General features: G+C 40.0%; 1 protein-coding gene and 2 long non-coding RNA genes across 6 annotated transcripts in view; 1 reads left to right on the forward strand and 2 right to left on the reverse strand.

Annotated features, from left to right (window-relative positions):
- The first annotated feature begins 533 nt into the window (after window positions 1-533).
- cbfb (core-binding factor subunit beta) overlaps window positions 534-20,308 on the forward strand; it is a 45,458-nt gene continuing 25,683 nt past the window's right edge. For 2 of the 4 annotated variants that reach the window (XM_032524174.1, XM_032524175.1), the window contains exons 1-3: window positions 537-1,001; window positions 1,497-1,583; window positions 8,636-8,752. In XM_032524174.1, coding sequence (XP_032380065.1) covers window positions 924-1,001; window positions 1,497-1,583; window positions 8,636-8,752 — 282 coding nt within the window. In that variant the 5' untranslated portion in view covers window positions 537-923. Of the gene's footprint in view, window positions 1,002-1,496; window positions 1,584-8,635; window positions 8,753-20,308 lie in introns of all 4 variants that reach the window. The other 2 variants (XM_032524172.1, XM_032524173.1) reach the window with 2 other exon arrangements.
- On the reverse strand, window positions 9,120-16,340 carry LOC116694448 (uncharacterized). The gene is made up of 3 exons (XR_004333155.1): window positions 16,250-16,340; window positions 15,258-15,261; window positions 9,120-9,129 (listed from the first exon to the last, which is right to left on the reverse strand). It is a non-coding gene; the product is annotated as an uncharacterized LOC116694448 (long non-coding RNA).
- Window positions 14,100-14,537, reverse strand: LOC116694468 (uncharacterized). The gene is made up of 2 exons (XR_004333175.1): window positions 14,249-14,537; window positions 14,100-14,211 (listed from the first exon to the last, which is right to left on the reverse strand). It is a non-coding gene; the product is annotated as an uncharacterized LOC116694468 (long non-coding RNA).

Below are 20,308 nucleotides of genomic sequence, written 5' to 3' on the forward strand. Positions count from 1 at the left end.
CAGAGCACAAAACAGCTCTCTGCCATGTGATGTTTGACTTTAATTAATGTTAGGGGTTATTTCTAGTCTATCCTTCGTGATTTGTTTCAGTTTTATTTCCAATGATAGCCTATTATTTATTTGTTTTGCGTGCTCATTTTACTGTTTGGGTCTGATCTTAACAATTTTATTATGTGAAGCAGCACTTTGTGACTTTGTCTGTAAAAGCTGCTATACCAAATACAATTGTTATTTTATTATTATTATTATTATTATTATTATTATTATTATTATTATTATTATTTTGTGCATTTTTCATGTCCCAAATATTTGGCAGGCCTAACGGGGAGGAGCACTTGAAAGTTGCAGGTAGACCAGAGACACAGACAGACAGAGAGCGCTCGTTTGTTGCCACTTGCTTGAGATCACACGCTCGTCGAAAAAGAGAGAAAGAGGAGAGAGAGAGAGAGAGAGGAGGAGGAGAGGAGAGAGAGAGAGGAGAGAGAGAGAGAGAGAGAGAGAGAGAGAGAGAGAGAGAAAGAGAGAGAGAAAGCGAGAGAGAGAGAGAGAGAGAGAAAGAGAAAGAGAAACGGTCGAATTGAGCTGTATCTATCGCGGTGGGTCACTCAATGAGAGCCATTTAGAGCCAGAGGCGACCCGGAGCGCGCAGGAGCCGCAGTCAGAGGCAGACCATCAGTCAGAATCACATAGTCCAGCAGCAGAGAGCACATTGCTCCACACACACACACACACACACACACACACATATATACACACACACACACGCGAAAAGACACAGACACGGAAGAGAAGTGAGTGAAAGAAAGAAAGAGAGGCAGAGTGAGAGACGATCGGCGATACGACCAGTTGAAGTTTGACTGTGCGGGATAGGAAAGAAAAAGGCTGAAAAGTGCAACCCAAGAGGCCGGGAAGTGTTGGTCAAGATGCCGCGGGTAGTCCCGGACCAGAGGAGCAAGTTTGAGAATGAGGAGTTTTTCCGCAAGTTGAGCAGGGAGTGTGAGGTGAGTGTGCTGGGTTCCCATACACTCCGACTGGCTGGGTCCATTCTGTTAGACGGCGGAAATAAAGTCAAAAGCAGGGGCTCGTTAGAAGAGCATGCTGAATTTTTGTAAGCTTCATTGAATTGAATCACTTCTGTGGTAGAAAAAAATCAGCAGTTAAATAAAATCCCCAAAAGAATGATTAAAAATGTGCACATCTGTACATACGCTGTTTAAGGCTACTTGTGGTAAAGCCTATCTCTGGTCTTCTGAAAGTAGTATTTGCTGATTAGCCTAGTGTTTTTTTGTTGAATAGATTCCGTTTAGATTTTTGGATGAATAGCAGAGACAAATTCACGTGCCTTATCTTTAAATTGCATCCGTCTTTCAATGTCAAACAGTGTTTGTTTTTTTTAAATTACCAAATCAAACCCCATGACGTATTTTCAGAGTTATAATCCAAATGTGAGTATGAGCCTATCTGGTGTTAAGGTTTATGTTTTCTTCTCATTGTAGATTAAATATACTGGGTTCAGGGACCGACCCCATGAAGAGAGACAAGCTCGCTTCCAGAACGCCTGCAGGGACGGACGGTCAGAAATAGTGAGTACAAAACTAAATATATTCTTATGTTTTTGTCTTTTCCTTGAAAAGCAAGATGTGAGTATAGTGCTTTTTGCTAATAAAATCTATCTATCTATCTATCTATCTATCTATCTATCTATCTATCTATCTATCTATCTATCTATCTATCTGTCTGTCTGTCTGTCTGTCTGTCTGTAATATGAAGACCTATTTTGATAAACAACACACCGGCCTGTCAATTTAGTTTCAGGCTCCTGAATGAAACCTAAAAAACATATTAAGTAGCGAGCATTAATCTCAAGGCTGTCTCCATTTTAAAAGACAAATAAACTGCTATATTGAGTTATTATGAGAACACTGAGATCAGTTGAATTTGTGCAGAAGTGCAACGTAGATTTGTGTGTGTGTCTTGTGTGTGTGTGTGTGTGTGTGTGTGTGTGTGTGCAAATGTGTTTATGTGTGTGTCTTGTGCGTGTGTGTGTGTGAGTGTGTGCTGATGTTTCCCTACAAAGGGAAGTAGACGTGCTATCAGACATGCGGACCCAACAGGCTTAACTTCTCTCACAGGCTCATGACTTCTTCCCTCTATATCCTGCAGCTGCAGTCATCATGGCCTCAGCTTTGTTTGGTAGAAGCACACATTAACGCATGGTATTATCACACAGGCACTCCATGGTTCCAACGCTGTTAGGGCTGTAATTTGGGGCCTAAAGTTCCTCACCAAAAGTTAATATCACCTGACATGTCTAATGTGGGATATATACAGTAAACAGGTAGGCTAGGGAATGAGGAAACAGAAAGATAGAAATACATGTACTGTATGTCTAATGATGCAATTCCGCATTGCTGTGAATATGTAAAAAAGATTTCATCTTTGTTTGGAGCTGAAACATTTTCATAAATTGGCATCTATTTGGAAAACTGATGAATCACTAATGTCATTTTGTTCTGGCAAAAATGCTAAGCATTCTGTGCTTTCAGCTTTTTAATTGTAAGCATTTGCTGCTTTTTTTTTTAATGATAGTAAATATCTTTAGAGTGTTGGTCTAACCAAACAATTGGGTTTTAGGAGATTTTGACAGGAATGTTTTACTAGGTTATTAGGACCAAAGAATTATGGAGGAAATAACCAGCAGATGAGTTGATATTGAATGTAAAAAGGAATTGTATAGCCCTATTTTTTGTTTTGACATCTGCAGTGTTTCTCCCCATTGTCACTGACGAGCAGCCAGCAGATAGATAGTTTGTGGCGTCAGGGTCTCCCTCCATTTCCTAAGCACACTTCTCTCTAGCTATCTCTTCGAATGCATCTAATCAGATGTCCAAATTTAATTTGGAGGCTTTACAAAAGCAAAGGGGCTGATGTGAGCTGTTTTTTTCTAATTAAACGGTTACCTTGTCTCAAACTGCTAGAGTAAATGTATGTCCATTACAAGTAAAAGTCCTGCATTCAAACTGGACTTAAAACATAAAAGTAGTTCCGACTTTGCAGGCAAAATGCTCTCTGTCAGAAGTGTATTGTTGTATTGTATTTTTATAGATACTACCGGATTATTAATAAGCATGCACATGTCAGCTGCATCTTTATATTGGAGGTGGTTTACTTTACATATTTTCTTACCATGCATTGTTTTTATGACCATTATAGGTTCCACAATCTTAATTGTCAAAATAGTACTCCCCTATTCATAAGGGACATACATGTCACACACTCATCTAATCGTAATTCTTTACTGTCTTCACTTCCTTTAAGTGCCACTGAACCAATATGACCTTTTTGTTTTCTTTCAAAATGACTGCGTGTAGCATTTGTGATGAGCACTTTGTGACTTTGAAGCATGTCAGGACACATTCATGTTCTCATTATGTAATTACTGTATGCTTTCTGTGTGAAGTCTGTTTACAACTGGTGAAGTTAGGTGGAAAGCCTTAAAGCTGCAGACGCAAACACACACCAACACAAACATAGGGCAACTTCTGCTGTCTTAGTCATCCTCGAGGTATTTTTCACAAACATGCTGTCATCATCGCGGGGCGGGGGGGGGGGGTTCATCTAGTTTTACCATCTTTTTGTGTGTCACGATGCGTCTGTCTGTCTGTCCTCACTGTATTTATAATCCTCCTCTGTGAAAATTGATGTCCACGGTTTTAATGGTCTGACGGCAGCTGTGACATCGTGCTGCTGATTTATCTATCGGCCAGACGCCGCTCAAGACCTCCTGCTATTTTCATGGTCAGTGTGAACAACTTTTCCGACACAATGAGACACAAACGCGCCGTCAAGGACCACTTTTTATAGATGAGACAGAGCGAAAACAAACAAACTGTGGGCAATTTATTAGGATGAAACTGGATTTATGGGATGTTTAAAGTCAAAAAAGGGTTTTGTTTCATTGTCACTATCGCTTAGATATTTGATCTTCACTGTGCAGAATGGTGTATGTGCAGAGTTTGACACTACAAGGCTGTTTTTCACGTCCATCTGCTGAAGAGGGAAAGTTTCTCTGTGCTCAATTTCAATTGGAGTTTAAAGGGCCCATATCATGAAAAAAATCACTTTTTTACTTTGGGGTGTTATTTTGTGTCTCTGGTGCTTCCAAACACATACAAACTTGGAAAAACAACTATCCATGCTGTTTTGAGTGAGATACAGGTTTCTGAATGTCCTCTGCCTTCAGTCTCTGGGTGAGCTGTTCAAAATCTGCACGGCTTCCTACGTCACTAGCAGAGATGAGGTGGTTAACTGTAGCACATGCTAGCGCTAGCATGCTAGCTCATTCTCAATCGCAAAACACTGCTACAACACACATTAGTTCACCATAATCTCCAAAAGAACTACTTCCATGTCCCTTTTCTGCAAGTATTCCACAAGTGACCCTCGTTTAGAAGAAGTCTCCCAGCTAATCCCAAAGTTGGAGACAGAGTTGTCTAGCTGGTGTGATCTTACTAGCTACTGCGCATGTGCGACTCCCAACAAAGATAGTACAGAAGTGAGATGTCTCACTCTGTAGCTAAAACAGAAACCCAAACACACAGGGTGAAAACAGGAGCTGCAGCAATGTGCAGTACAATAAAAATATGGTGTTTTTTGAAAATGAAACCATATAAACCTATTCTGGTACAACCTCAAAATACAATTATGAACCTGAAAATTAGCATAATATGGGTGCTTTAAGATGTGTACTACATCACATCTAGTGTGGAGCCAAGGTTCAATATGCAATTTAAACAAGTGTGATGTGGAAACACTGAGAATGGAATTTTCAGTTGAATAGGATTTTTTTAGGTAATTGAATTTATTTGTGGGGAAAAAAAAGAAAAATGATGATCATGTCTTAGAACATGGAGGAGTCTTTTATCCCCCGGTACTATCTGTTGTCAAAATGTTTTCAGACTAAGTCCAGACTGACACTAGTAAAGTGTCAAAAATGTAACTCCCACATCAAAAAGTAATTTTTTTTATTCATGTCATGTAAACAATTTGTACAAGTTTAGATCAAGTTGTTATTTACAGTAGAAGCTGGATAAGTAAACAAATAAAAGGCCTTTTAAAGTGGGTAGAAAATAAAAGACAAAGCCTTTATACTGCAATATTAGGTCAACATGTCTCAGCTGTATAAATATTTTACTTTTCATGGTTTTGTCTTCATATTTTTATTCTTTTTTTAGGGTAGTAGATTCTTTGAGAAAAATAGAATATACGTACCTTTACTCTGCATGTTAACAGTTAATGATAGAATGTCGCACATGTAAAAAAACAGCATGTAGTCAAGATGCAATGCATGCTCACCTTTCACTTTGCATTAAAATTGCATTCTCTTTTACAATATACATGTCGTGTAAAAATGCAATTTGGCAGCTGAGCTGTGTATTTCAAAAAAAGAGAGTTTCAAAACACGCAAACATACACACACACACACCACACACACACACACACAGATGTGTGTCGCTGGACTCACAGGGTGACTCTAAACTGTTCAGGATTGATCTGATAAATGGGACAATTATTCAAAGTAAATTAACTTCAGCTCAGCTCATTAGAGATGAGTCACTTTCTCAAACACTATTGATTTTCATACTGCCCCCTCTCCCATCTCTGTCTGTCTCTCTGTCTGTTGACCTCCTTTTATTTCATTTCCTTTGCTCTGTTCGTCTTCATCTTTTTCTATTTCTTACTTCCATTCCCCCCCTCTCTCTGTCTGACTTTCTTTACATTCAGCACTCTGCCTTTACCACCAGCATCCTGTTTCCTTTCATTTTTCTTCCTCATTTTTATTTCCACTCTTTTTTCTCTTCTTCCTTTCCTTTTGTCTCTCCATTTCCCTCCATCTCTCTCCTCTCTCTGCCTCCCATTCCCTTTTTTTTCTTCCAGCAGTAGTAGGCAGCAAATGAGTATCAGATGTTTGTAATCCAATACTTCAAATACAGCAGAAATGATGACTCGGGTGTTCTTTAAACTCTCGTTTCTCTCAGTGTGCCTGTGTGTATGCATCCAAGTGTGTAGACATTTTTCTCTCTGTGTATCCATGTGCACACTTGGTCATTTTCAGCGTTCTCCTTCCTTTATTTCCCTTTCGTCCACTCCCTGTTCTCTCCTTCTTCTCTTTCATTCAGTTTTTCTCACTCATTCTCTCACTCCCTGATGAGGGACAGATTTGACAGGGTGCATAATTCATATGCTTCCAGCTCAGTTGCAGGCCCTAATGCCATTAGTATTGATCTGTCTCAGCAAACAACACGCCACAACACACACACACACACACACACACACACACACACACACACACACACACACACACACACACACACACACACACGTGCGTGTGTGTGTGTGTGTGTGCTTATCTTGATAGGAATGTCTCCCATTACAGCAAGAAGCCATTTTACAGAAATCAAAAAATGAGGAGCGCTACAGTATGATGTGATTATGTTTGTGTGTGTGTGTGTGTGTGTGCATACGTGTGTTTGTGTGTGTGCGTGTGTGTGTGTTGTGTGTGTGTGTGTGTGCATACGTGTGTGTGTGTGTGTGTGTGTGTGTGTGTGTGCATACGTGTGTGTGTGTGTGTGTGTGTGTGTGTGTGTGTGTGTGTGTGTGTGTGTGTGTGTGTGTGTGCATACGTGTGTGTGTGGTGTGTGTGTGTGTGTGTGTGTGTGTCAAGAGCAGGCCATTGGTCTACTTTGTGCTTTTGTTCTGAGCAGAAACAGAGAGAGACAGACGGGGTAAAGAACGAGAAAAATGACAGAGGCATTCATTCGATCAAACAAAAACTTCAGGCTAGAGCTGCATTGATTAATGGGTTAATTGATTAGTTGGCAACTATTAATGTAATCACCAACTATTTTGGTTTAAAGGACAATTCCGGCGCAAAATGAATGAATGGGTTAATACGCGTACCGAGTCAACTGTTCTCTGGGTATGTTTTCATGCTAATCAAATGTGTCTCTAGCGTGAAACAAGATTACGCAAACTGCTGGTTAGGTACGCTAATGCTAGTCTTCACTGTTAGAGTAAAAAGAAATTGCTATTTTACACCACTAACAAGGCTCAAAATAGCACCACACTTCCACGGTAGCATAATGAGGGTCCCTACATATAAACCAAAACATGGAGAACTTTGTAAGTGAACAGACGGTTTATTAAAAACATAGTTTATGAAGATATATATATATATATATATTTTTTTGTTTGTTTCTCGTTTTTTTATTACTATCCGTGTATACAGGCAGGCGCCATCTTGGGAAAACAGTCATGACCAGTCGAACCACCAACGCTGTGCAACCAGTAACCCCCAATTTGCTATAGTGCTTAACAAGCGTTATTTAATTTTGCCCAGTTGTGGCCTGTTGAGGGGCGATAAATATCAACATTTCCAAAACATCTATGTTGTTATTTGTATTGATCCACTACACATAATATCTACATATAGAGTACATGGCATTTGATTGGAGGCTAGTCCCACAGCAACAATTACTTTCTGAAGTAACTAGTTACTTTTATAAATTGTAACTGAGTATCTAATTTAGTTACTTTGTGGAAGAAGTAACTAGTAACTCTCACTAATTACTTTTTAAAAGTAACTTGCCCAACACTGGCCAATACCCACCAGGTCCGGATTCTGTTGGAAATTAGGGGTAACAAAGCTTAAGTAGGGAATTTGTGGTTTGACTGTTTTCCCAAGATGGCGCCTGGCATTATGAAAAAAAGGTAAACATTCAAAATAATTCTGCTGTTGAAATTTCTGCAAGAAGCCTCTGGAAAAGGTGATGCACTGCATGCACGCACTTGAAAACTGAATTTTAAAAATCTCAAACTTGGACCGAAATGGGCTTGAACCTGCATTACTGTCAGTGGATATTAAAGAGAACTCAAAAATGTACTTTTATAAATTTCAGAGACTTGTACAAGACACAATGATAAAATAATCACTGCTACTATTTTGACATGTACAATTTCTGGGGTATTGTTTTACTATTTGTAAAATGTGATATGAGAGTGCCATTAGTAGGTCTGACACCAATGAATCACACTACTATGGAGCTTTGTATGGTGCCGTTAGTCTCTTTTAACTAAATTTGGTTTTCCAACCATACGTAGACTGTGTTTGAATCTCACAGCTCCCATCAACAACCATGCAGCCATATAAAACCATCAACAGCCGTTTCCTGTTAAGATGCTCAGACAAGCAACTCTTCACAACCTTCCCAAAATGAAATTGCAAGAGCGGAAATAAAAGCAGCTCGAAAGACTTAGCATATGTTTTACTCAGGAGTTGGTGGAGATCAAAACAGAGCTAAAAATCTAGTGACTTGTGTAATGCTCTGTGTCTGACTGGGTGTGCAATTGTTTGCTAACACATGTATTAGCCTTAACAATTTCAATGACCGACAGAGGTGTCAGGGCTGTGTTTGTGAATATATATTGGAATCTTTCTGCCCCCTAATGATAAAAAAATCAGTTAATGCAGCTTTGTCCTTAATTTATCAAAGCTTGTCCTGATGTTATGCTCTCTCTCTCTCTCTCTCTCTCTCTCTCTCTCTCTCTCTCTCTCTCTATCTCTCTTTCTTTCCAGGCCTTTGTAGCTACAGGTACCAACCTCTCTCTCCAGTTCTTTCCAGCCAACCTGCACGGAGATCAGAGGCAGGTCCCTGCAAGGGAGTATGTCGACTTTGAGAGAGAGACAGGAAAGGTAGGACAAGTCAAAGATATCCCCAAGCATGCGCACACACACAAACACACAGTTACACATAAAAAACAGACATTTTCTAATTAGATTTTCTGCCTCGCCATATATCATTGCTTTGTGTGTGTGTGTTTCTGTGTGTGTTTGTGTATGTGTGTTTGTGTGTGTGTGTGTGTGTGTGTGTGTGTGTGTGTGTGTGTGTTGATCTTGATAGGAATGTCTCCCATTAGAGCAAGAAGCCATTTTACAGATAACCAAAAGCATGTGCACACACACACGCACACTTGCACACACACACACACACACACACACACACACACATTGTGTGTCTGTTGTCTGATTAACCCATCAAACAACTGTTGACAAAATGTCCTATTTAAAATCTAATCTATTTAAATCTAAACTAATCTATTAGATTTGCCATTTATACCATGCTTTTAGTCATACAGTATGTGATTCATCCCACTTTGTTGACACGCATGAAAACGTGAACACTTTACAGAAAAAATAGCTTTTTGAAAAACTCATACATCTCTGTTTGCTCTTTGGCTTTCAGTTCCTCTTTTATTTCATGAAATGAAAATTACCATCTACAAACGCACACAGCAACACAAACATTGTGTGAATTTATAAATGCCAATGTTGAGTTTCATTTTCCTGAACATGTCAGGCTATTTAGGTTGTGTACGTTGTAGGGGTGTGAATGTTTGGGCACCTCACGATTTGATTCAGAGAGCTGCAATGTGATTGTAAAACCATTACTGATGCATCAACATTCATGATTTCCATACATGATACATGTTCCTCACCGTGTGACTACTCACTTAAAAAAGGGTATTTGTAATGATCCATAATTAAAATGAACCAATGAATTTAATTCCATTATCTTTTATAAAAGTAATAGTGGTAACAAATGGAAGAGTTATGTCAACTGGAAGGTTACATCCGCCAACATATTTCCCATCATTGCAAAGAAGTGCAGTGACGCACATGTTTCACGTCCATCCCGTTTCACCATCCAATTTGCTCAGCCCAGCGTTTTTTCAAAAGGCTCTCTTTCAATGGGGTTGGTCTTTAAAAAATCTTTCAGGGGAATATAATGTTGAGAATTGGGCATTCAAATCTCTGATTTTTGAGTTTTCTGCATCAAGACATAGTCTTTCAGGAGAGAATCATGATGCATATAAAGATCTATTTTTCACCCCTAGTACATTGAAATCTAACATGTACATCCCTTGTTCAAGCCAACAGCTCTTGACAGAAGATATATTGATTTGTGTGTCAGGTTGTACACAGGTCCACAAATGACAGGGATCAGTTTGTAATGAGCTCCCTGTGTTCAGAAGGGTGGCCCAAACAACATTCCGGCACCTTCGATTAAAAGTAAATGTATCTAACTGGTTTCATACATCAGTGTTTTCAGTTTGTTAACAACAAATGTCTATTCCATTCAGTGTTTTCCCCGTTCACTCTCACCAAAGCCCCTCTGTGAGTTTATGAACGAGTCAACTGTTCAAGACTTATTCGTGAACTAAGTCTGAAATAACAGCAGTTGCGTACAATCTAAACTGGTTAAGGCAGGTAAAGCTCATGTTATCGGCAGCCCACGGTGTAGTGACCGACAAGGTAACATGGTGTTTTCAGATGAGCTAGACAGAGACTATTGGGTAAATAGATCAGTGATGCTGTTCTTCGTTGTTCACTGTTAGCTGGAAGGGAATGTAGCCCTGGTGTGTTTTATGTGGAGTGACTGCGTCGGACGCTGTTTAAAAAAACGTTTTAAATGCTGGTCAGCAACGTGTCTATTTCGATTGTGATTATTTTGGCATGCAGTCAATACATCAGTCATAATTTTGTTTTAATGAAAACTCCTGGCATTTTCTCCTGCTGTTTTTCGCCACTATTGTGGAAGAAGAAACTAATGTGAGTAACACGTGAACGAGCTTTAAATGTGAGTTTTCCTTAATTGCTGTGTAGTGGATAGAGCCTCTTAAGTAGTTAGAAATATTAAAGTTAAACAACTTAAAGAGCTCAGAAGATGTTATTCTGCTGCTGTTGTCAAGGTAATATCCACTTTACAGTGCAGTGGTGCTGCTGTTGTTGTGTTTATGTGAATGTTAATTGTCTCCCCTGGCGACTAGCCTGGACTTTGTTTGTGTGTGTGTGTTTGTGTGTGTGTTAGTGTGTGTGTGTGGTTGTGAATGTGAGTGTGTCAGAGGGCCCTCCACGGACACTGGCTAGCTGAAATGAATGCCGGCTGGCAGGTCATTAAAAATGCATTCTGGGGAATCGATGAACCTCCATGCCCCAAGGCTGACGGACTAATCTCACACTGTTAATTATTTAACACAAGTGCCATGTTGTGTGTGTGTGTTTGTGTGTGTGTGTGTGTGTGTGTGTGTGTGTGTGTGTGTGTGTGCTTGTGTTGATGGACGTTTTGCAGAAGAGTTTTCTGATATTGTGTTTGTGGCAGACAAAAAAAGACATATGCATGACAGTTTATAGCAGTGACAGAGAGTGTGTGGCTGTGTGTGTGTGTGTGTGTGTGTGTGTGTATGTGTGTGTGTGTGTGTGTGTAAAATAATACCTTCTTCTTTGTCACCTCAACGGTGCTCACAGATCTATGAAGTATTAATAAGGCTAGGAGTCGTCAATGTAAAGCAGTTTCACAGTGGTACTGACGGAACTGAAGCTGAGCGCTCACACACATACACTGCGCGCACACACACACACACACACACACACACACACACACACACACACACATCTGAGGATCCAGATAAAGGTGCTGACAGTCTGCTCTTTTCATCCATATTCAAAATAGGTCATTATATAGCAGCATAGCGACTCACAATAAGTTACTCCAGACCTCAAATGCTCTTTTCATGCAGCTCCAACAAAAGACACAAGTATAAGGTTTCAGTCTCTACTTTTATGTGATATTCATTTATATTCTACTTGTATAAAAAAAAAGAACAGGCGAGTACAGAATGTAGTTTCTAGAGTGTAATGTACAGGAAAAGAATTTTTCTTTAGAACAAAGTGGACAACTTCACTCAGATGTTCCGGTGCAGAGCCTTTACTGTAATTGTGAACTGAGTACATTTGCACATTTCTGCTGTGTTTTTCTACCAGCATTCCAGATTTAATTTCATACATCACAAACACAAAGAAACACATATACACATGTACACACATACACACACACACACACACACACACCACACACACACACACACACACACACACCCCACCCCCGAGCCTGCTTGACCTCCCTGTGGAATACAACTGTCAGGCCATGGCAGAGATCTTGTGTACGTTGCAACTTCTTCTCTTAATTACGGTCACAGCTAAACTACACACACACACACACACACACACACACACCACACACACACACACACACACACACACACACACACACACACACACAAATGTCTGATACTTGGTGATGGTTAGTTGTCTTGCAGTAGTTTTTTATTTCTTCCCAAATGTTCCGTAGACCCAGAAACAGTTTGTTTTTTAAAATCCTTTTTGAGTTTGCTGTAGTTTTTCTTAGTTTTTCTTATATATTTTAGGTCAAACTTATTCTTTAGACTATAAAACAGAAGTGAAGAAAGAGAATAATGGACAATAGCAATACAAAGTAATGAACAATGAACAGCGGTAATGAAGTAATGAACAGCGGGTTAAAAAGTAATAATCAAGTTTGCTGTCTTCAGTCACTGTGAACCAGGGAAAAAATCTAACAAGAGTAGAAAAGGATGAGATAGTAGCTCATGAACTATGATTCAGACTCAGGTACCAGGTAACAGTTTCTGCCCCTGCTTTATTTTCATTACTTTACCCTACATATTTTCTTTCGCTCAGCTTACTTTTTTTTTCCTGTCTTTTAGTTCTTGTGACATTTAACACGAGTATCCACACTCCTGTCTCCTCCCTCCCATCTTTCTGTTCCTTATGTTTTTTGTATACATCCTTGTTCCAAACGTAGATCCCCCACTCCCTCCTTTTATCCTCCCCTCCTTCACTCTCTGCTGTCCACCCTCCATCCGCTCTCCCCCTCCATTCCTCCCTCTCTCCCGCCTTCATTTCCAAATACAGATGGTGCCAAACCAAAAGGATAGCACAGCCAGGTTAAACTTGGCGACTGAATGTGTGTGTGAGTGTGTGTGTGTGTGTGTGTGTTTGAGTGTGTGTGCGTGTGCGTGTGTGCGTGCGAGCGTGCGTGTGTTTGAAAGCCAAAGAGAGAAAGAATAGAAGTACAGACTCTCAGTGTTGTTGCAGGCTAATGGGAGCCAGCTGTGGATGAGGTTAATTTTAGCGTTAGCTGCTAACTTGCTAGCAAGCATGAACCCAGTCCTACAGAATTGTAGCACCAGCAGCTGTTTACCAGCAACTTTTTGGCAACAGACGAATATAGTTTGCTCACCTGAATGTAAACACTGCATTACACTGCAGCTTTAAATTTACAGATATATGAATTATGATCATTTTTAAAGGATGCAAGATTGTAAAAATTCTATTTTTTATAAATTGGATATGGCATCAGGTTTATTTCATATCTCGCGGGCACGATAAAACATGCTCACGATCAAGTTATATCATTTCACACGTGCAGATATTGTTCTTTGCGCACCAATTCAACAATCCAGAGTTATACAGGCAGCTGCAAGCATGAAACAAAACATAAGGAGAGGGAAAGAATGGCACCTGCATGTATGAAACTAAGCAGCACGCGCTCAGAGCATGCAGCCACCATGCGCCGCAGAGTGTCTGCTTTGTGAGTGCTGGTAAACTCTGCTCGCAATGTTGATTTCTGCTTGCCCAAATGAAACTGACTTTTGACACTTTGGAGCCGTAAACCAAGGAAGCACTGGTCCATATATGATTGGTCACTTTTAAGGCGATCTCACCCCCACACACATCCTTAGTTTACCTTGATTGACAACTATCCTTCAGGATGCCCTATTTGGTGTACTGGCCGAAAAACAGTTTTTCTGTCTTTATTAACGATGAAGCGCAAATAAAGGACTGTATAAGTGTCTCTGGTCCGTATGTTGTTGGCATATGGCCGATGCTTTTGAAATGTCCGTAATCCTTGCCTTTAGTGTGTGTGTGTGTGTGTGCGTGTGCACGCGCGTGCGTGCGAAAATGTAATGCATGCAGTTAACCTGGGATGCTGCACTAGATTTGTCACATTTAAAAAACAGTGTAGGTAGTAGTCTCTCTTTTATTTGTGGTTTCAGAGTAAATATTGGAGATGTATTTGTAGCCCAAAAGGACGCAGAATTGGCAAATTTTGTCCTGAACGGGTTAGCTTTAGGGTAATTTATTACGCCTACAAGGCCGGGCTTTTTATGTAATTTCAATATTCGTGTACTCACATTGAATTGTATAGCATAGAGTACCCGAGTTGGTTACTTGCAAAAACAATTGGGACACAGCCAGTAAAGGGATCCTGGCTGGTCCTGGCTAATGTGCCATGCTAACCCTGCTAACCCTGCTAATCTTGCTAACTGCTAACGTTACCGGAGGACCAGGCCAGCGGGCCACTGCTGTTTACAACATGTAGCCCGTTCAGCGGTCTTAGCCGACAACAGTGAGTTGTTTTAAGCCAAGAGAGGGTAAATCGGGAAAAGAGGACCGTGAGTTCGCAGTGTGTTTAACGATTGTTGCTGTAATTCTAAGCCAATAAAATGTGTTCAGTTGGGTGAAGAGGACAGCAAGGTAGTGTCATTTTTCGCGGCTACTACCGTAGCTAATTCTAAGCCGAGGAAATGTGTCTGTCCGGCAGTACGGAGCTCTGCATGAGTACAGGCTTCTATGACTGTCAGTATAGCTAGCATCTAACGTTAGCTACTCGACTGTGAAGTAATGTCTGGCTTTGTGAGACAAGCGTCTAGCAACAATGTTGTTGACGCTGTCGTCTCAGCCTGGCGCAACAACAGCCTTTTGAATTTGTACCGCAGTAACTGTTTTAAACACTAGCTGTCAGTCTTACATATTGCACCTTTAACTCTTGTTTCAAATGTCAATAAAGGCATCAATGAATAAATCATTGCCATCAATACACAAGGTTCCTTTATCATTGCTTAAACCAAGACAGCCAAACTGCAAAGACATCTTGGAAAATGAGAGCATACTCTGAAAGAGTGATGGTTACTCACTAGGTAAAATTGTCCAGTTGCTAAAATTGTATATTTAGGCAGCTGAATAGTATTGATGTCCGCCCTTAACAAACTATGCTTTCTCAATACACTCCAGCCAACCACAAATACACAAAGGAAGCTTGTACAGAAAAAAGATATACAACAGCAAAATTATCAAGAACTGTGGTACGAGATGTGAAAATAGAAAAAGAAAATATGCTGCAAAATGCATCAACCTCAAGGGTCATCCAATCTCTCCTCTCTGTCTGGCCACACCATTTTGACAACACACCTGATATTATTCCCTTCAATGTAACGAGGGAAAATATTTTGATATGACACAGCCCCCCCTACAACACTCTGCTGTGATATCCTCACCTGTCACCTGTTTGTGTTTTGTTTTTCTAAATTGTGAGGACATTGTATTCTTCCCCTAATAGCCTTTGTCTATGACACTCCCACTACTTTTTCACTAAAGTGTCAGGGTAAAGAGAGGCCTCCACACAGCCGCTTTTCTGTCCCCAAATAATGTTTGGGTCATGGACACTTAGAACAGTTTGAGATTTGGTTCAGAAACTGTTTGCTGGCAGAATGTCATATTTGAGGATGTGACTTTAGATGAAGTTGAAACCGTAGGATTTATTCTGCAAGTTTCACTGTTGAAGGATGCGTATGTGTGTGCGAGTGTGGTGTGTGTGTGTGTGTGTGTGTGTGTGGTGCGTGTGTGTGCGTGTGTGTGTGTGTGTGTGTGTGTGCGTGTGTGTGCGTGTGTGTGTGTGTGTGTGTGTGCACTACTACTGCATGCTGAAGAGACAGTGGCGCCAGACTGATTGCTGAGCCTTACACACACATATCCACACACAAAATAACACACAAACATATGAACAGTAAACAAAATCTAGAAACAGAGAAAAAGAGTGAAAGATGCAGAAAGAGACAGATGACAGAGATTAGTGGTTGTGTGTGTGTGTGTGTGTGTTTGTGTGTTCTTGAACACAAAACCCAGGACAGAAACACACATATGTAGGGCTTCATTCATTCTCAAACCATTTCCTGTATATGCATGAACACAGCATTTTAGCACAGCAACCTGGAAATTGTGTACACATATTAATGTTCCTCTCAGAAGTAACTGTAATAAATTTGATAATTTGGAAAACTTTCCATCCAATCCAACATGTGGTCAAAATACCTGCACAAGTAACGACATTCCCATCAGTCTCGGCTGTACTATTTCGCAATTGTTAGCATGCTAACGCCTATTCAAAGAATGGTCCATTAGCAACCCCTTGAGGTCCGTGGATAGTTTTGGTAAAATATCATATTTTTAATTTAAACTCCAAAAGAGTACTTACTCAAACTGTCTGCCAGCAACTCACAGCCTTATCGTGAGGTGCATAGAGGTGTTGTTTTCAATATTAAATAAACACATTTCTAAATTTAAACATCAGGCTATTATTTGAAAAAAAAATTGTGTGTGTTCAGTGATGAAGCTGACTGTTTTGCCTCCGAATTATGTCACAAATGATCAGTGTTACATTTGGAGGAAATACGGAGAAATAAAGTTTACGGTTACTGTCAACTGACCAGCCGTGGAAGAAGTACTCCGATCCTTTACTTATGTAAAAGTACTACCACATTGTATAAACATTGTACTGTGCAACGTAAATAAACCTCCTGCGTTGAAAATATTACTTAAGTAAAAAATATGTAGGCCTAAGTATCATCACGAAAATGTACTTAAAGTATTAAAAGTAAAAGTACTCAATGTAGAAATATCCTCACATTTTAGAAACTGGAAATGATCAAAACAGTTCTGTCAATCAAATGTTTAATCTTCTAATCACTTCAGCTGGACTTAATTTTTTTAACTACTATAATTTTTTAAACAACATGTGTTTATTTGTTCAAAAAATATCTTAATTTAGTCTGTCAGATCAATGTAGTGGAGTAAAAAGTACAATGTTCCTCTCTGAAATGTAGTACATGTACTTAAGTACAATACTTGAGTACATTTTTGATCGTTGGCTCAAGCATAAGCAGCACCATCTGATCTTATTAAAATGACAACAGAGAATGAGAGAGTTAGCTATTTGTAAAAACTATCATTCAATTTGGCTGTACTTTGTAAAATACTATTGATGTTAGAGGCTTACTGTTTCTGGGTATATTTTGGCAGTTAACTTGTGAGTTTTTTTTATTGGGTAAGTGCTCCTTGTTCTGATAAAGTTTCAGAAACACTGTGCTAGATTTGTATTTATTTGATTAGGATGATACACATTAATCAACATTTCTGTAAATGTGCCAGTGTAAGCCAGACAGCTAATTTTAACTGCAGCTAATTTTAACTGTAGTGTAGCTAACTGTAGTCCTAGTTTCCTAGCATACATGTCTTTATGGTGGGAGGAAACCGGAGCACCCAGAGAAAACCCACACAAACACGGGGAGAACATACATACTCCACACAGAAAGGCTGAACCGGGGCTCAAACTCTTCAGTACCTACTTGCTGTGAGGCAGAAGTGCTAACCACTTAGCCACCGTGGTGCTTAAATGAATTTAGTGAACATTTTACCTGCTGAGGGACCATTTGGTATTTATGGAATGGACCACCAGAGAAAAATAGGGGAGGGTCATGTATTTTTATTCTTACGAATGCAAAACATATGAAAACATAGCGGACCAGACGCAAGCTTTCATTTTAAAATGACAAAGCTCTTGGAAAGTACGCATGACAGCACACAGCCGGGACGGCATGAGAGAGGAGGTCTCCAGGCTGCAGCCACACAGGACTCAAATATCCTTTCGGTCCCGGTGATTGTTTGTGAAATTGTGCGAACGACAGCCTTTTCATGTCATTTGGAAAGGAAGGAGTGGTAGCATGCAGGCTCATTTGAGAAATGGAGTTTTGGATAATGTTCAGCTTTGGCAACTAAAGAAGCCTAGTGACGAGTCCATTGCAACCAGTTCATGTGTTAAATTTGTTATTACCCTTTTTTGAATGATCTCAATGTTTTTTTATGTGAATACTAGTTTACTTGTAACTTAGTTTTTCGATGTAATGCAGTAATGCAGGAAGTGTGCAATTAGTTTCCATGCTTATTGTGTTTCCACAACAATATTAGTGAGTAAATCTACTGGAATTGCCACTACAACAGTGGAGTATGATGTGTAAGATGAGAAGGCAGAGGCTAGTCATGTATGACATGGCTGTAAAAAAACATTTGCTATCTGTTCATCTTTACCCAGCACAAAGCTGAACCGAAGACAGCAACAAATTGTTGGGGAGGGTCATGTCTTTGTTCCCAATCCTTTTGGAGGGTCATAAAAAATGTATAGTTGGCAAAGTGAAGGTCAAGTCTTCTTCGACTAAAGACCCCAAAACTCCTCCGGTTGCCCCTTAAATAAAAACCTAACAGTCCCTAAACATCAAAATTTTGCATTGCAATTGAGAGCATGTTATTAGCATTGAGCTTAAAGCACCACTGTGTCTAAAAAGTCCGCTTCCAAAGCCTTTTAATGCTACAAGAAGTCACTCCCTTAACTTTTTGCTACTTCCTCTATGGTCATGAAAACTCCATCCCACATTAGATACCATAATTGTCCTAAAAGTTGATAAAAGTTGTTCCAAATTAATAGGAGTCAATAAAAAAAGGTTGGCATTATAGACATGGGTATTGGTGAACTGTGTAAATATTATTTTGAACCTGCAGCTCCATACCTGGAAGAAATCTACTTTAGCTGTACAGTGCAGGACAGTAAAAGTCTGTACAGTCATCGTTAAAACAGAAATGTGTATACATTATAGTTGAATATATATATAATATATATATATATATATATATATATATATATATATATGGTACATCCATCTGCCACATAATAAAAGGTATTGTAATCATCTGTTAACCTTTTTGTTTGATACATAAAACAGTTGTACAGTATGATTGTTTGTAGAAGGTGGGCACTTCCAAGGCAACCAATAGACCAAAATTGTACTGTGTAATAGGTGCAAGATGTTCTGGTTTATATACTTTAGCAGATTATGATGTGGTGACAGTTTAGATCCTCCCGCAGCCGTAGCACCAGTCCAGTCTTTGGAAAGCACCACGTTCAGTCTGTGTTCAAACATGCCAACTGTCTACATGACTGTTGAGCTGTGTATTCAAGTCTGGGTATTTGTCCTTTTGTCTTTGAAGTATTCCGGTTTCAGGGTACAGAAAGACATACATTAAGAGATTTCTTATTCTTCGTGTCATCATGATGCTGATATTTTTAAACTTTGTTAGATTGTATCTTCCAGGCACAGTTTCCATATATTATGTCAATACATCTGGTTACATGTACTCTCAGTCTGCAACCCCAATTTTTTGGGTAATTTTTCCCAGATGATGTGATATCTCTCTCTCTCTCTCTCTCTCTCTCTCTCTCTTTTTCTCTCTCTCTCTCTCTCCTCTACACATCCACCCACACCCACATCCACCCACAGACACACACACACACACACACACACACACACACACACACACACACACACACACACACACACACACAAACCCTCTAAGATCATTTGTTCTCTGACACCTCTGTTGCCCTCTAATTTAGTCATTAGCTTTGAGCTTCCAGGAGTCTCCTCTGTCACATGCATCATCTGTGTGTGTGTGTGTGTGTGTGTGTGTGTGTGTGTGGTGCGTGCGTGTGTGTGTGTGTGTGTGTGTGTAGTGTGGTGTTATGTTTCCCTCCGAACGGAAGCTGTGCCACCAGTGCGTGACTTGTCAGTGACATCATCAAAGCCTGACCACTAATTGGTTCCCTCTGCTACTGCTGCTCTGCATCCAACAGTCTGTATGTTGAGTGTGTGTGTGTGTGTGTGTGTGTGTGTGATTTACATCTTGTATGTCCTGAGAGTGATTGTTCAATACACTTTAATGAAACTTGTTTAATTTAATCAGTATAAGTTTCTTTGGAGCCTCGCAGCAGTCGGTGTGTCCCTGTTCAGAGACATTAATGCACCACACACCCACACACACAATACACACACACACACACACACACACACTACCATCGCCGTCTTCTCCTACATGGTTTCATATTTCCAGCTCCAGGGTTTAGATCAATGACCACACCCACTCACATAATGCACTGCAGCACAGGCACAGACAGGGTCCTCTGTTGTTGTGCTCTTTGTGTGTTCCCCTGTGTTTTATGTTGGCATCATGTCTTTGTGTTTGAGTAAATCTCTCTAAGTGCATTTATCCATGCAAAGTGGAGGCAGAAAGTGTGTGTGGTGTGTGTGTGTGTGTGTGTGTGTGTGTGTGTGTGTGTGTGTGTGTGTGTGTGTGTGTGTGTGTTTGTGTGTATCTGCACGCGTTGGAGGTTTAAAGAAACAGATAGAGACACATGGCGCGGAT

Source organism: Etheostoma spectabile, chromosome 8 (genome assembly GCF_008692095.1).
Source record: "Etheostoma spectabile isolate EspeVRDwgs_2016 chromosome 8, UIUC_Espe_1.0, whole genome shotgun sequence".
Classification (NCBI taxonomy): Eukaryota; Metazoa; Chordata; class Actinopteri; order Perciformes; family Percidae; genus Etheostoma; species Etheostoma spectabile.